Consider the following 13,794-nt stretch of genomic DNA (forward strand, 5'->3'; position numbering starts at 1 on the left):
TTTTTTAAGACGGAGTTTCGCTCTTGTCACCCAGGCTGGAGTGCAATGGTGCGATCTCCGCTCACTGAAACCTGCCTCCTAGGTTCCAGCGATTCTCCTGCCTTAGCTTCCTTAGTAGCTGGGATTACAAGCATGCGCCACCATGTCCAGCGAATTTTGTATTTTTAGTAGAGACGGGGTTTCTCCATGTTGGTCAGGCTGGTCTTGAACTCCTGAACTCAGGTGATCTGCCTGCCACCGCCTCCCAAAGTGCTGGGATTATAGGCGTGAGCCACCGTGCCTGGCCTCTGGTAAGTTTTTAATCTCGTAATCATACAGAACTTTCTAATGATTTGCCGTGAAAATCTTGCTAGAGTATTTTTGGCTATTCAGAGAAATGGGTTGGATACAAAGTTTGGGAAATAGTATGGTCCTATTACAAATGGAATGCATATAGGTCTTGTTCTTTTGACAAGAGACATCATGCTTTTCAGGCGGCTGGATGGAGGAATATGCTTATTTCCTTCAGTGCTCTTGCAGTCTTAATTTATATTACTAAAGTTTTGATCATTGCTTCCTTGAATATATATAGTTTTATATTGCCTGCACTTGCCTTACTCTTGCCTTTCTTTTATAATACAGGACTATATTTTCTGACTTAGAAAAAATTGCTAGGTTCTAGCCATCAAACCTTTGGTGCTTTCTCTTGTTCTCCTAGAATGGAGAATGGTGTGTTGGGAAACGCCTTGGAAGGTGTGCATGTGGAAGAGGAAGAAGGAGAAAAAACAGAAGATGAATCTCTGGTAGAAAATAATGATAACATAGATGGTATGTGGAGTTGCATGTGACATTCAAGAGATGCGACGTTGTATATTTCTTGTATATAGTGGTGGAAACAGGGCTCTACCTGTCCTGGATGGTCTCTCCTAAGATGCTTGGGGTGATGCCTGCATCTGGTGGAGATTGCAGTGGGGGTAGCTGTTTACTGAAACTGACAGCAGATTTTTGTAAGAGAATAACTTTTTTTCTCAAGTAAATCCAGTTATTTCTATTGGGGTTTTTTAAATCAAAAAGATAAAAGCAAGATTAAATTGGTGTTTTAAATACTATTACAACCTGAAATATTTTTCTGATGCAAATTTTTTTTAAACAGCCTGTGCAGTTCAGTTATTTTAATAGCGGTACTTTTAGAGCCCTTGTACATTTTTTAATGTCTGCAAAAATTATATAATTTCTAAGCTGAATTTGGCTGCTATAGTTTTACATATCAGATGGGGGAGAATGAAAAGCTTGGCATCTCTTACCTAACTGGTAATCAGAATGCTCAAGTAAAACAATACCTAGTTTAACAAGCTTGGGTTTCTTTTGCAATAAGTTGCTCTGCTAGCAGGGACGCTCCCTTTCCTTTTCTCTAGGGGGCAGATAATTTTTAGGCCATCTGCTGAAACTTGGTAGGCTTTTTGAGGGTTTAAAGGGAATGTATTTTTAGTTTCCATTTATGCCTTTATCATTAAACTCGAAGACATGTTTATGCTTCATGTTCTTTAACCATGTAGAGGAAGCAAGGGAAGAGTTGAGAGAACAGGTTTATGACGCCATGGGAGAAAAAGAAGAAGCCAAAAAAACAGAAGACAAGTCTTTGGCAAAGCCTGAAACTGATAAAGAACAGGACAGTGAAATGGAGAAGGGTGGAAGAGAAGATATGGATATAAGTGAATCTGCAGAGGAGCCACAGGAAAAAGTTGACTTGACTCTAGATTGGTTAACTGAAACCTCTGAAGAGGCAAAAGGAGGAGCAGCACCAGAAGGACCGAATGAAGCTGAGGTCACTTCTGGGAAGCCAGAACAGGAAGTACCAGATGCTGAGGAAGAAAAATCAGTTTCTGGAACTGATGTCCAAGAAGAGTGCAGAGAAAAAGGAGGTCAGGAGAAGCAGGGAGAGGTAATTGTGAGCATAGAGGAGAAGCCAAAAGAAGTTTCAGAAGAGCAGCCTGTGGTGACTCTAGAAAGGCAGGGCACTGCAGTGGAGGTAGAAGCAGAGTCTTTAGACCCGACAGTCAAGCCAGTGGATGTGGGTGGGAATGAGCCAGAGGAAAAGGTAGTTACCTCTGAAAACAAGGCAGGAAAGGCGGTTCTTGAACAACTGGTAGGTCAAGAAATGCCACCTGCTGAAGAGTCACCAGAGGTGACAACAGAGGCTGCAGAGGCCTCAGCTGTAGAGGCTGGATCAGAAGTCTCTGAAAAGCCTGGGCAGGAGGCTCCAGTTCTCCCTAAGGATGGTGCAGTCAATGGACCGTCAGTTGTAGGAGATCAGACTCCTATTGAACCACAGACTTCTATAGAAGGACTGACAGAAACAAAAGATGGCTCAGGACTAGAGGAGAAGGTCAGGGCAAAGCTGGTTCCTAGTCAGGAGGAGACTAAGCTGTCTGTAGAAGAGTCTGAGGCAGCTGGAGATGGGGTTGATACCAAGGTAGCCCAGGGAGCTACTGAGAAAACACCTGAAGACAAAGTTCAGATAGCTGCTAATGAAGAGACACAAGAGAGAGAAGAACAGATGAAAGAGGGTGAAGGTAACCGGGATATGCAAGAGCTGCAGTGGGTGGAGTACATTCTGGATTTGACTCACTAATTATGGGTAAAAGTCAGCCTTCCATTCAGGATTTTCCGTCTGCCTTTGGATTAGGAAAGGGCTAAATGAAAAGGGGGGTAGTTTAACAAGGTTGTGATAGTCAAGTAAGTTAAATCAAAAGCAGCAAGTCGTCTTTAGCTGGCTTATAAACTAACACTTTTACTAACTGCAAAATAGGCCTTCTCTGTGACTTCGGAGACTTGGCTAGCTATCAGTAACTTGTTGCAGCATACTAGCCAATAAAGTGGGATGGAAAAGGTAGATGAGGGGTGGGGTAGGTAGGGAAATAGTGGGCTAGGCTGGCAGAGAATGCTGAATGGATGTTCACTTGCATGCCTCTGGATTTTAAAATTTATTGTTCACATGACTCCTTTTCTGTGCGTTGGGAAGCAGCTACAGAGCAGTAGAATCCACTGAATTGGTACACTGAAGCAGGCATGCCATTTAAATGAAGGCAGTTAACCTTGACTATTGTATCACCAGAGTTAAAGAATTGTGGTGCCTCTCTCTACCTTTAAGTCTTCAGGAAGTGTTTAGAGGCTTATTCACATTAGTTAAAACAGCCCCCCCCCCCCACCTTCCCCAAGGCAACAAAAAACATAACCATTAGCTCTCTTCCTGCCTGCCTTCCTCATTTCATGCTTGCTTCGGCTGCTAAACTGAATTTTTGTTACTTAGAATATTATAAAGCGTGGATGCTTTCTATAATGCTATTGGTCTAATTGTGATTAAATTTCATTAAGGTGTATAAGCCTCTAATTATTACATAACTGGCACGTCTGACTTTTGCTATCATTTGAGGATTCTACTGTATATAAGTTTCATCTAACATTGGCATTAATAACCACAGGTATATTCCAACTAATTGTTACTTCTTGTAATTGCCAGACTACTTCAAGAGTTCTCGTAAGTTTTAGATTTTCAGAGACCCATCTTCAATACTTTGAGCTCATTCTGGTAAACGTCCTTCTACCTATGTGCAGGTCCCTGTACTCCAGCCAACACAGGCTCAGTAACTGGAAATGAATTGGCTAAAATGGTAGCACCATTGGGTTTCTTATGGAGCTTTAGGAGTTCTTTATGGAAAAAAGCACAGAACTAAATTCCTCAAAAACACACACACACACACACACACACACACACAAAAACAAAACAAAACTCCCATGTCTTGATCTTAATGATTGTGAGCAAGGATGGTAAAAAGCTCTGCTGGCTGGCTCCTAAGACCTTGAATGGTAAGCTACAATAGAGATATCACAGTCCCTTACAGATTGTTCGAAAACTTGTTGGATCATAATTAACATTGTTAGAACTCTCTCACATACATTACGTCTGATCCTAAAACAATACTATGTGATAGGTAGTATTGCCCAAGTTATAGTGATGAGGTTGAGGTTTAAAGATTACATGACTTGTTTAGGGTCATAGTACTGAATCTGAACCCAGATCTGCCTTGAATATATTATTCTTCCCAAGTTACCACACGTCGAAGAAGACAGTGGCCATCCCTTTCCTACACCCACTGCTTAGAAATTTTGTTGTGGGAGGCCGGGCGTGGTGGCTCACGCCTGTAATCCCAGCACTTTGGGAGGCTGAGGCGGGCGGATCACGAGGTCAGGAGATCGAGACCATCCTGGCTAACACGGTGAAACCCCGTCTCTACTAAAAATACAAAAAAATTAGCCGGGTGTGGTGGCGGGCGCCTGTAGTCCCAGCTACTCGGAGAGGCTGAGGCAGGAGAATGGCGTGAACCCGGGAGGCAGAGCTTGCAGTGAGCCGAGATTGTGCCACTGCACTCCAGCCTGGGTGACAGAATGAGACTCCGTCTCAAAAAAAAAAAAAAAAAAAAAAAAAAAAAAAAAGAAATTTTGTCGTGGGTTGGGCGCAGTAGCTCACACCTGTATCCCAGCACTTTGAGAGGCTGAGGTGGGCAGATCACATGGTCAGGAGTTTGAGACCAGCCTGGCCAATATGGTGAAACTCCGACTCTACTAAAAATACAAAAATTAGCCGGACATGGTGGCATGCGCCTGTGGTCCCAGGTACTTGGGAGGCTGAACCAGAAGAATCGCTTGAACCCAGGAGGCAGAGGTTGCAGTGAGCCGAGATCACGCCGCTGCGCTCCAGCCTGGGCAACGCAGCAAGTCTCTGTCTTCCAAAAAAAAAAAATTTGTCACTTATTTAAAAAACTAACTATCTTTTAAAAGCCCCAGGCTTTTCATATGCTGCATTTTTTGGTGTTGTATATCAGATACTGTTCTGCTTGTAAAGACAATACAGTTTTCCATATTTTACAAAAGAAGAAATGGGAGAAAGGGGTTTGGGTAGCTTGACCTAGTCACACAGTAAGGAGAAGCCTGGTACCGAAGCTTCTGGCTTGAGTACTCAACCACTTACTTTCTGTGCTTTATTTCCCTTTACGCGGCAGCACCATTCTGCCGAAAACTTCCAAGCAGTTTTTTTCACTTAAAAATTAAAACCCTGTTTACTGCCACCTCTTGACTCTTTGCCACGTGTGTGTTGGGCTGCACATTTCCATCTAATAAAGATAATTGGTCTGTTCTTTTTCTCTTTGAATTGGGTCTTGTTCTTTTGCCCGGCTGGAGTGCAGTGGCATTGCAGTCATGGCTCACTACAGCCTCAAACTCCTATGCTGAAGCCATCTTCTTGCCTCAGCCTCAAGCAGCTGAGACTACGAGTGTGCATCACCATGCCCAGCTGGGGTGCAGTGGTGCAGTCTCGGCTCACTGCAACCTGCACCTCCCAGGTTCAAGCGATTCTCCTACCTCAGCCTCCTGAGTAGCTGGGACTACTGGGACTACAGGCACATGCCCCCAGGCCCGACTAATTTTTTTGCATTTTTACTAGAGATGAGAGTCTACCATGTTGGCTAGGTTGGTCTCGAACTCCTGACCTCAGGTGATCCACTGGCCTCAGCCTCCCAGAGTGCCGGGATTACAGGTGTGAACCATTGCACCTGGCCCACCATACACCATTATTTTCTCATATCCAAATTTCCAAGTGGGTCTGGGCTTAGTTCCCCAAAGTTAGACCAGATGGGTGGTCTTATTAACTCTGCCCATCCTCTAGCAGAATATGCAGAAAAGCTGAAGTAGATTTACATATTTAGGATAATTGACAGAAAAGTAAATACTTCATCTTCCCAATTTGTAGGAAAAATTAAATTGATACTGTTATCTTCTATTCTTACCTGGTATCTCTTCCTACTCATAACAGAATGCTGGAAGACAACCTCTAATTTGAAACAAAATAATTACTTGGAAGTTGTACATCAAATTTTTAAATTAAAATTCCTATAATTGCCTCAGAAGAATATTATTTGTTCCTCTTGAGGAATCTGTACCATCTTCAAGGAATGGTGGGGAGCTAGGTTAAGGAGAAAGCCATTGCCATTACTTTTTTTTTTTTTTTTTTTTTGAGACAAGAGTCTTGCTCTGTCACCCAGGCTGGAGTGCAGTGGCGTGATCTAGGCTCACTGCAACCTCCGTCTCCCGAGTAGCTGGGACTACAGGCATGTGCCACCACACCCGGCTAACTTTCTGTATTTTTAGTAGAGACGGGGTTTCACTATGTTAGCCAGGATGGTCTCAATCTCCTGACCTCGTGATCTGCCCACCTCGGCCTCCCAAAGTGCTAGGATTACAGGTGTGAGCCACCGCGCCTGGCAGCCATTGCCATTACTTTAAAACCTTTCCTAGCTTGTGCCCAGGTATCAATGGCAATGCCCTGATGTCCTCAATAAATAAATTTGCTAAAGTTTTTGTTTGTTTGTTTTTCCGAGACGGAGTCTTGCTCTGTCACCCAGGCTGGAGTGCAGTGGCGCGATAATCCGCTCACTGCAAGCTCCACCTCCTGGGTTCACGCCATTCTCCTGCCTCAGCCTCCCGAGTAGCTGGGACTATAGGTGCCCGCCACCATGCCCGGCTTATTTTTTTTGTTTTGTTTTTTTTTTTTTTAGTAGAGACGGGGTTTCACCGTGTTAGTATGGTCTCAATCTCCTGACCTCGTGATCCGCCCACCTCGGCCTCCCAAAGAGCTGGGATTACAGGCGTGAGCCACTGTGCCTGACCCTGTTAAAAGTATTTTTCTAAGCTTCTTTGAAAATGGAATCTCTTTGTGGTTGCTGCTGATAAAAGTCTTAACCTGACTATTGCTCTAAGTCCTCATTGCCATATTTATATTCCCATAGTAGAGTGTTTGGAGATAGTGTTTGAGCTCTTTTGCTGGTGTTAAAAATGCATAATGAAAGATGATAGAGGCATATTATATCCAATTCATGAGTTGTTTGTATTCACAGAAAGCTTATTTTAATCACTTAACATTGTTGATTTGTCTAATCACAGTAGAGCTATTGATTAGGATCCTGACCTTTAGATGGCTGACTTGTGAGTGTATTCAATATGGTGAAATATGGTGTTGATATGGCTGCAGATTTTAGAGGTGTTATTAACAAGGTATAGGAGTAAAATAGGGGTTACAGTATTCCTTACGCAAATTCTGTATGTGCTATAGCTGGCTGGAGTCTGTGGCATGCTCATTGGTGTAAGTCGGTAAGGACTATGCTTTTTGCTCCACATCTCTGTTGTGGGAAAGCTAGTCTCTTGAGCATTCTTGATCAGAATGGACTGGAATAATTTAACTTTGGTACTTTCCCAGGCTATTAGTATTATCTAATGAGTGGCTTAAAGATACCAGAAACACTGACTGGGGTCTCCACCTGCTTCTGGCTGAATGAATGGGAGCTTCTAGCCATTGAATAAGAGGCAGTAGCCAATGTGTCTTATTCTGAATGGTTGGTCCAGGTTGACTTTCATAAGAGAAACACTCAGCCTTTTAATTGCTGAAGGTCTGACCCATAGACTATAAGATTACACATTTTTAGTCAAGGTTACACTTGAACTAGACTGCACCCACTGACAATATATTCAGTTCAGGTGTTAACTCAGTTGGATTAGCATCTGGCCTGTCCTATCTCTGAATATAGGTTGACACATGTATTGGTGGAATCTCTGACTAGTCAGAAGATGTTCTTAATTATATTCTCAATACTGAGGAATTTTTACTTGTAGAAACTGAAGGCTCAGAAGAGGATGATAAAGAAAATGATAAGACTGAAGAAATGCCAAACGATTCAGTCCTTGAAAACAAGGTATGTTGTTGGCCACTCAGTACTGTTGTCAGCCTTTTTCTGTTTTTGGGAGACTGGAGCTCACTGTTGTTGCCTAGGCTGGATTGCAGTGGGGTGATCATGATCATGGCTTACTGCAGCCTAGACCTGGGCTTAAGTAATCACCTCACCTCAGCCTCTCAAGTAGCTGGGACTACAGGCTTGTGCCAACACGCCCAGCTGATTTGCAGGACTGTAGCTTACCTAGTTTAGGCACGATTATTATTTTTTTAAGAGACAGAATCTGTCTCTGTTGCCCAGGCTGGAGTGCACTGGCATGATCAGGACTCCCTGTATCTTCAGCCTCCTGGGTTCAAGGAATCCTGCCTCATCTTCTCAGATAGCCAGGTCTCCAGATGTCTGCCACCATGTCTGGCTAATTTGTTCTCTAATTTTATTTTGTTTAGACGGCCGTCTTGCTATGCTGCCCAGGCTGGTCTCAAACCTGGCCTCAAGTGATTCTCCTGCCTCAGCCTCCCAAAGTGTTGGGATTATAGGCATAACCCACCATGCCCAGCCCTAGGCATGATTATTATAGATAACTGTCTCTTGGTTATGGATTAGGGACCCTTTATTCATGCCTAGGATGGGCGGATATATTTGATCCTGGGGTTCCTATGTGTTAGTATGTGAGCCAACATTTCACTGTTAAAATATCAGTGACATGGTCATGACTTAAGACAGTATGTGGACCCATTCTCTAGATTTCAGGGAGAAAGTCCAAATTTTGAATCGTGTGTCAACTTTTCTTAAGCTACGCTGTTATACATTTAGATTTGTATTCGAAAAAGATGCCCATCTTTTTATTATTTGGTTATACTTTAGTCTCTTCAAGAAAATGAAGAGGAGGAGATTGGGAACCTAGAGCTTGCCTGGGATATGCTGGATTTAGCAAAGATCATTTTTAAAAGGTAAAACTCTTGGTGCTTCTAGGCTTGGGTTGGGAGCTTGGTGGTTAAATAGAAACCAGTTAGGGTTAGACAGGCACTGTTAAGGTTTTTGATCAACTTTCCTTCTTTTAGGCAAGAAACAAAAGAAGCACAGCTTTATGCTGCCCAGGCACATCTTAAACTCGGAGAAGTTAGTGTTGAATCTGGTAATGCATTTTCCATTTTATATTCTCCTACTCTCTTCAGCTCCCTCGTTCTTCCACTAATAGATTCTCTGGAACCGAACTTGATCTTTAAAAAGATAGGTCTGTGTTCCCTGTAGACCCTGGAACAATGAACGATCTCTTCCAAGTGGCACTCAGAAAGTCTTCCAGTAGGTTTGTTTTGTTTTTTTGAGATGGGGTCTTGCTCTGTCTCCCAGGCTGGAGTGCAGTGGCGTAATCTCGGCTGCTGCAACCTCCACCTCCCGGGTTCAAGTGATTGTCCTGTCTCAGGCTCTCGAGTAGCTGGGATTACAGGCACCCACCACCACGCCTGGTTAATTCTTGTATTTCTAGTAGAGATGGGGTTTCACCATATTGGCCAGGCCAGTCTTGAACTCCTGACCTTGCGATCTGCCTGCCTCGGCCTCCCAAAGTGCTGGGATTACAGGTGTGAGCCACCACGGCCAGCCTCAGTAGGTTTTTAAAAGTCCAAGGGTCCTGGAAATAACTATAAACAAAAATGAAATGTTAAATATGGATGCATTCCCATAGGATGGGTCTGAATTCTGGAAGTATTTTATGTTAAATGCTGTCCATTTACTTGCTCTTCTTTTTGTTAGAAAACTATGTGCAAGCTGTGGAGGAGTTCCAGTCCTGCCTTAACCTGCAGGAACAGTACCTGGAAGCCCACGACCGTCTCCTTGCAGAGACCCACTACCAGCTGGGCTTGGCTTATGGGTACAACTCTCAGTATGATGAGGCAGTGGCACAGTTCAGCAAATCTATTGAAGTCATTGAGAAGAGAATGGGTGAGTGAAAACGAGCTGCTTCATGGTGATGTTGGATCCAGCAATTAACAAGGAAAAAAACAGTTCTGTTGGGCCATTACTAATCACTTTATTCTTTTTAGGTGTACTAAACGAGCAGGTGAAGGAGGCTGAAGGATCGTCTGCTGAATACAAGAAAGAAATCGAGGAACTAAAGGAACTGCTACCTGAAATTAGAGAGAAGATAGAAGATGCAAAGGAGTCTCAGCGTAGTGGGAATGTAGCTGAACTGGCTCTGAAAGCTACTCTGGTTGGTTCCGTTAACATTTCGATAATAGCATGTTTGGTACCATTTATGTTAATGTTCCATTTGCCAGGAACTTTTCATCATGACTTGGTTTCCAGGGAGTTGGTGGGCTCATCTAATTAATCCTATCAAACAATGCAGTGGTTAGGAGGAAACACCCTGGAGCTCCAGCTATCTGGGTTTTAATTCCATACTTACGTGTGGCCATGGGCATTTCTCTTCCCTCATTTGACCGATTTGTAAAATGGGGATAATACAGGTTGAGTATCCTTACCTGAATGCTTGAGACCAGAAGTGTTTTGCATTTCAGATGCTTTTGGATTTTGGAATGTTTGCATCATACTCAACAGTTGGATACCCTTAATCCAAAATCTGAAATGCTCCAGAGCATTTCCTTTGAGAGTCAGTCCTCAAAAAGTTTCAGATTGTTGGATTAAGGGATGGGATGCCTGACCTGTAGTACATATGTGTAATATATACTAATGACATTCTTAACAAATGTAAGTTGGTATTTCCATCTCTTAACTCATTTGCATAAATTAATGAGGCATTGAGAGGCATTCACCACAAATTGCCTGGTTCTGTTTTTGGCACAGAGCTTTTTACCCTGCAGGTAGGATATGGAAGATTTAGTTTATTATGTACACTCTATGTATAGACTACGCTCTGGGTGGCTGCTAGACAGGCATAGGTGGGCCAGGGGTAGATCTTGATACTATATGGAGGCCACTAGCATTTCAGGTCTTAGTCAGTTGTTTGGATGGTGAAGGGTACCTGTTACAAGGCTGTGGGTGGCCTGGCTTCTATCTTCAAACCAATTTGGATTTGTCATTTCTCGCAGGTGGAGAGCTCTACTTCAGGTTTCATTCCTGGTGGAGGAGGCTCTTCAGTCTCCATGGTGGGTATTCAGGTGGTTTTTTGGTCACTTACATTAAGTCTCAGTGTTGGCTCATGCCTGTAATCCCAGCATTTTGGGAGGCCAAGGCAGGAGGATTGCTTGAGGCTTGGAATTCAACACTAGCCTGGGCAACATAGTGAGACCTTATCTCTGAAAAACTAATATAAGCCTCAGCATTGATCTCATGTAGCTTGTATGACTGCTAATAAAGGCTTATTTTGCCAGATTGCCAGTAGAAAGCCAACAGATGGTGCTTCCTCATCAAATTGTGTGACTGATATTTCTCACCTCGTCAGAAAGAAGGTAAGTCTACATGTGGTGTTTCTTTTCTAGCTTTTCCTCAGACTCCATTTTTAATACCTTTCCTATAAACCCCTCCCTATATAGTTGGTGCATATAAGACACTTATTTTCCAAAGGTGGTAAGGATTTGTGAGTGGAGATTGTTCTGTTTTGTTTTGAGACAGGTCTTGCTCTGTCACCCAGGCTAGAGTGCAGTGGCGCGGTCTCGGCTCACTGAAACCTCTGCCTCCCCCCGGGTTCAAGCGATTCTCCTGCCTCAGCTTCCCTAGTAGCTGGGATTACAGGCATCCACCACGCCTGGCTAGTTTTTTTATTTTTAGTAGAGATGGGGTTTCACCAATATGGCCAGGCTGGTCTTGAACTGCTGACCTGGTGATCCGCCCACCTCAGCGTCCCAAAGTGCTGGGATTACAAGCTTGAGCCACTGCCCTCAGCCAGGGAACTCTGAACTCCTGTTTTGTTTCCTGACTCAAACACAGGAATTCAAACTTGTACAGTGATTACCATTCACATCTCCTCACCTCAACCCTATCTCCCTGTGCTTCCGGTAGAGAGGCCTGAAGTGACATGGTGGGACAGATTAATTTATTCTGAGAGTACAGGTTGGCATCTGCCTGTGGCTAGGGAGAGAGACCCTTAGAGCTGTGAATCCTGGTGTTCAGGATCTTTGCACCACAAGAATTAAGGAAATGTTTTGCAGTTGTCTTTTTAAAAACATTAAGCACATTTGTGAAGCTTCACAATTATATCTTTAGAGGAAACCAGAGGAAGAGAGTCCCCGGAAAGACGATGCAAAGAAAGCCAAACAAGAGCCGGAGGTGAACGGAGGCAGTGGGGATGCTGTCCCCAGTGGAAATGAAGTTTCGGAAAACATGGAGGAGGAGGTGGGCAGTTAAGCAGGGCTTAGCCTCTTGCCTCATTCCTTGTTCTCAGGACCTGGGGAAATCAGTCCTCCCAAATGCATGCTCCCCACCTTGAGCCTGCTAACGATTGTTGAGTGCAGTCCTCATAGAAAACGGTACTTGTGCAGGAAAACAGTTTGGTTATGGGGGTGTAGGATGACTCACTGACAAATGGAACCTGTATATTGTAGGTCCCTCAATGAACATATGAGAAGGCACTTGATTGGCAAAACCATTAGGTCACTTCCTTCCAGGTGATGTGATTATTGGCTGTCAGCCCCATTATCACAGAGCATTCAAGAAATACTTCATGGTCACTGCCCTCTTAATATAGGGAGCAAAGCAGAGTTTGGGTGACTTGTATATGCTTCCTCTGACTGAGACCTCAGTTATATAAGACAGAATGGCTTAAACTAGGCTCACTCATGCCCAGGCTGTTTGTCTTCCAGGCTGAGAATCGGGCTGAAAGTCGGGCGGCAGTGGAGGGGACAGTGGAGGCTGGAGCTACAGTTGAAAGCACTGCATGTTAAGAGGGGGCACAGCCCTCCTCCCAAGGGAAAGTGTTTTTGTATATAATGTATTTTTTCACTTTTGGAGGATTCTTTTTGTATAACTTCAATAAAGATTGTAAGCAAAGGTTGAGGCTTTGATGGTTTTTTTCTTAATTATTGGCTGAATCTGCCTTGGAGCACTCCTGGTTTTATATATTAGCCAAAGGTTTTGTTTTGGCCTTCTGTACTGATCGGTGTTCCTGATCCTAATTCCTATCTGTCTAATGTGGAGGTGATCAAGTGTGGCTGTAGGCCTTTGTTTTCCAGTGGTGCTATATTCTGTTTTCAAACACTTCACTGAACCCAGCTGTCTTGCAAACCTTCAGTGGTGCTGTCCCTGGATGGGGGCTACAGAAAGAAGACTTGGTGAAGATTTTGCTCTTCAGTCTGAAAATGGATGATGGACTTTGGCTGTGAGCCAGGCCTAGGATGGTACTTGTCCTATATCCACCTAGTCTTCACCTGGGGCTATAATTCTGTCCTGGAAAAAGAACTAAGGAAAATGGTCTGCATTTGAGCTCTGGTTTGAAAGTAGCCAAGGGGACTGATGGTGGACACTCCAGATGTGGTTGGAAGCATATGTGGGGAGGCTGGCTGGTTGAGTTTTGTTATTTTCTGTATTGTAGAAAGGTTGAGATATATCAACACTTGGAATTGTTACCCATCTGCAGAATTGACTTCTCAAATAAAGATGCTAAAAATCTCCTTGTCTGGAATTATGTTTAAAGATCTTACAGTGGGATCTTAGGCTGCCTTTTTTTGAGATGGAATCTCGCTCTTGTCACCCAGGCTGGAGTGCAATGGCGTGATCTCGGCTCACTGCAACCTCTGTCTCCTGGGTTCAAGAGATTCTCGTGCCTCAGGAGGCTCCCAAGTAGCCAGCACTACAGGCTTATTTTTGGTGGAGATGAGGTTTCACCATGTTGGCCAGGCTGGTCTCGAACTCCTGACCTAAAGTGATCTGCCCACTTTAGCCTCAGAAGTGTTAGGATTACAGGCGTGAGCCACTTCACCTGACTGGAGCATTTCTGTGTGCGATAGAGGGTTTCAAAGGCAGAAACGAGCCCACCAGTCCAAGGATGCTGGTGGTAAGGGCACTAGTATTAATGTTAGACCCGCCGTGCTCTCACTGGTATCTAGGGTTCAGGGCTTGCTTGAGACTGAGCTGCCTCTAA

The 13,794-nt window shown here is 43.9% G+C and overlaps 1 protein-coding gene across 4 annotated transcripts in view; it reads left to right on the forward strand.

The window, feature by feature from the left end:
• NASP (nuclear autoantigenic sperm protein) overlaps positions 1–13,324 on the forward strand; it is a 36,533-nt gene extending 23,209 nt beyond the window's left edge. For 2 of the 4 annotated variants that reach the window (XM_030823805.1, XM_030823806.1), the window contains 11 exons: positions 698–807; positions 1,536–2,552; positions 7,702–7,781; positions 8,625–8,710; positions 8,822–8,895; positions 9,513–9,701; positions 9,803–9,969; positions 10,808–10,864; positions 11,090–11,167; positions 11,922–12,051; positions 12,516–13,324. In XM_030823805.1, the coding sequence (XP_030679665.1) occupies positions 698–807; positions 1,536–2,552; positions 7,702–7,781; positions 8,625–8,710; positions 8,822–8,895; positions 9,513–9,701; positions 9,803–9,969; positions 10,808–10,864; positions 11,090–11,167; positions 11,922–12,051; positions 12,516–12,598 (2,071 nt within the window). In that variant the 3' untranslated portion in view covers positions 12,599–13,324. The remainder of the gene's footprint in view (positions 1–697; positions 808–1,535; positions 2,553–7,701; positions 7,782–8,624; positions 8,711–8,821; positions 8,896–9,512; positions 9,702–9,802; positions 9,970–10,807; positions 10,865–11,089; positions 11,168–11,921; positions 12,052–12,515) is intronic. The other 2 variants (XM_030823807.1, XM_030823808.1) reach the window with 1 other exon arrangement.
• The last annotated feature ends 470 nt before the right edge of the window (positions 13,325–13,794 follow it).

Source organism: Nomascus leucogenys, chromosome 12 (assembly GCF_006542625.1).
Source record: "Nomascus leucogenys isolate Asia chromosome 12, Asia_NLE_v1, whole genome shotgun sequence".
In the NCBI taxonomy this organism is placed as follows: Eukaryota; Metazoa; Chordata; class Mammalia; order Primates; family Hylobatidae; genus Nomascus; species Nomascus leucogenys.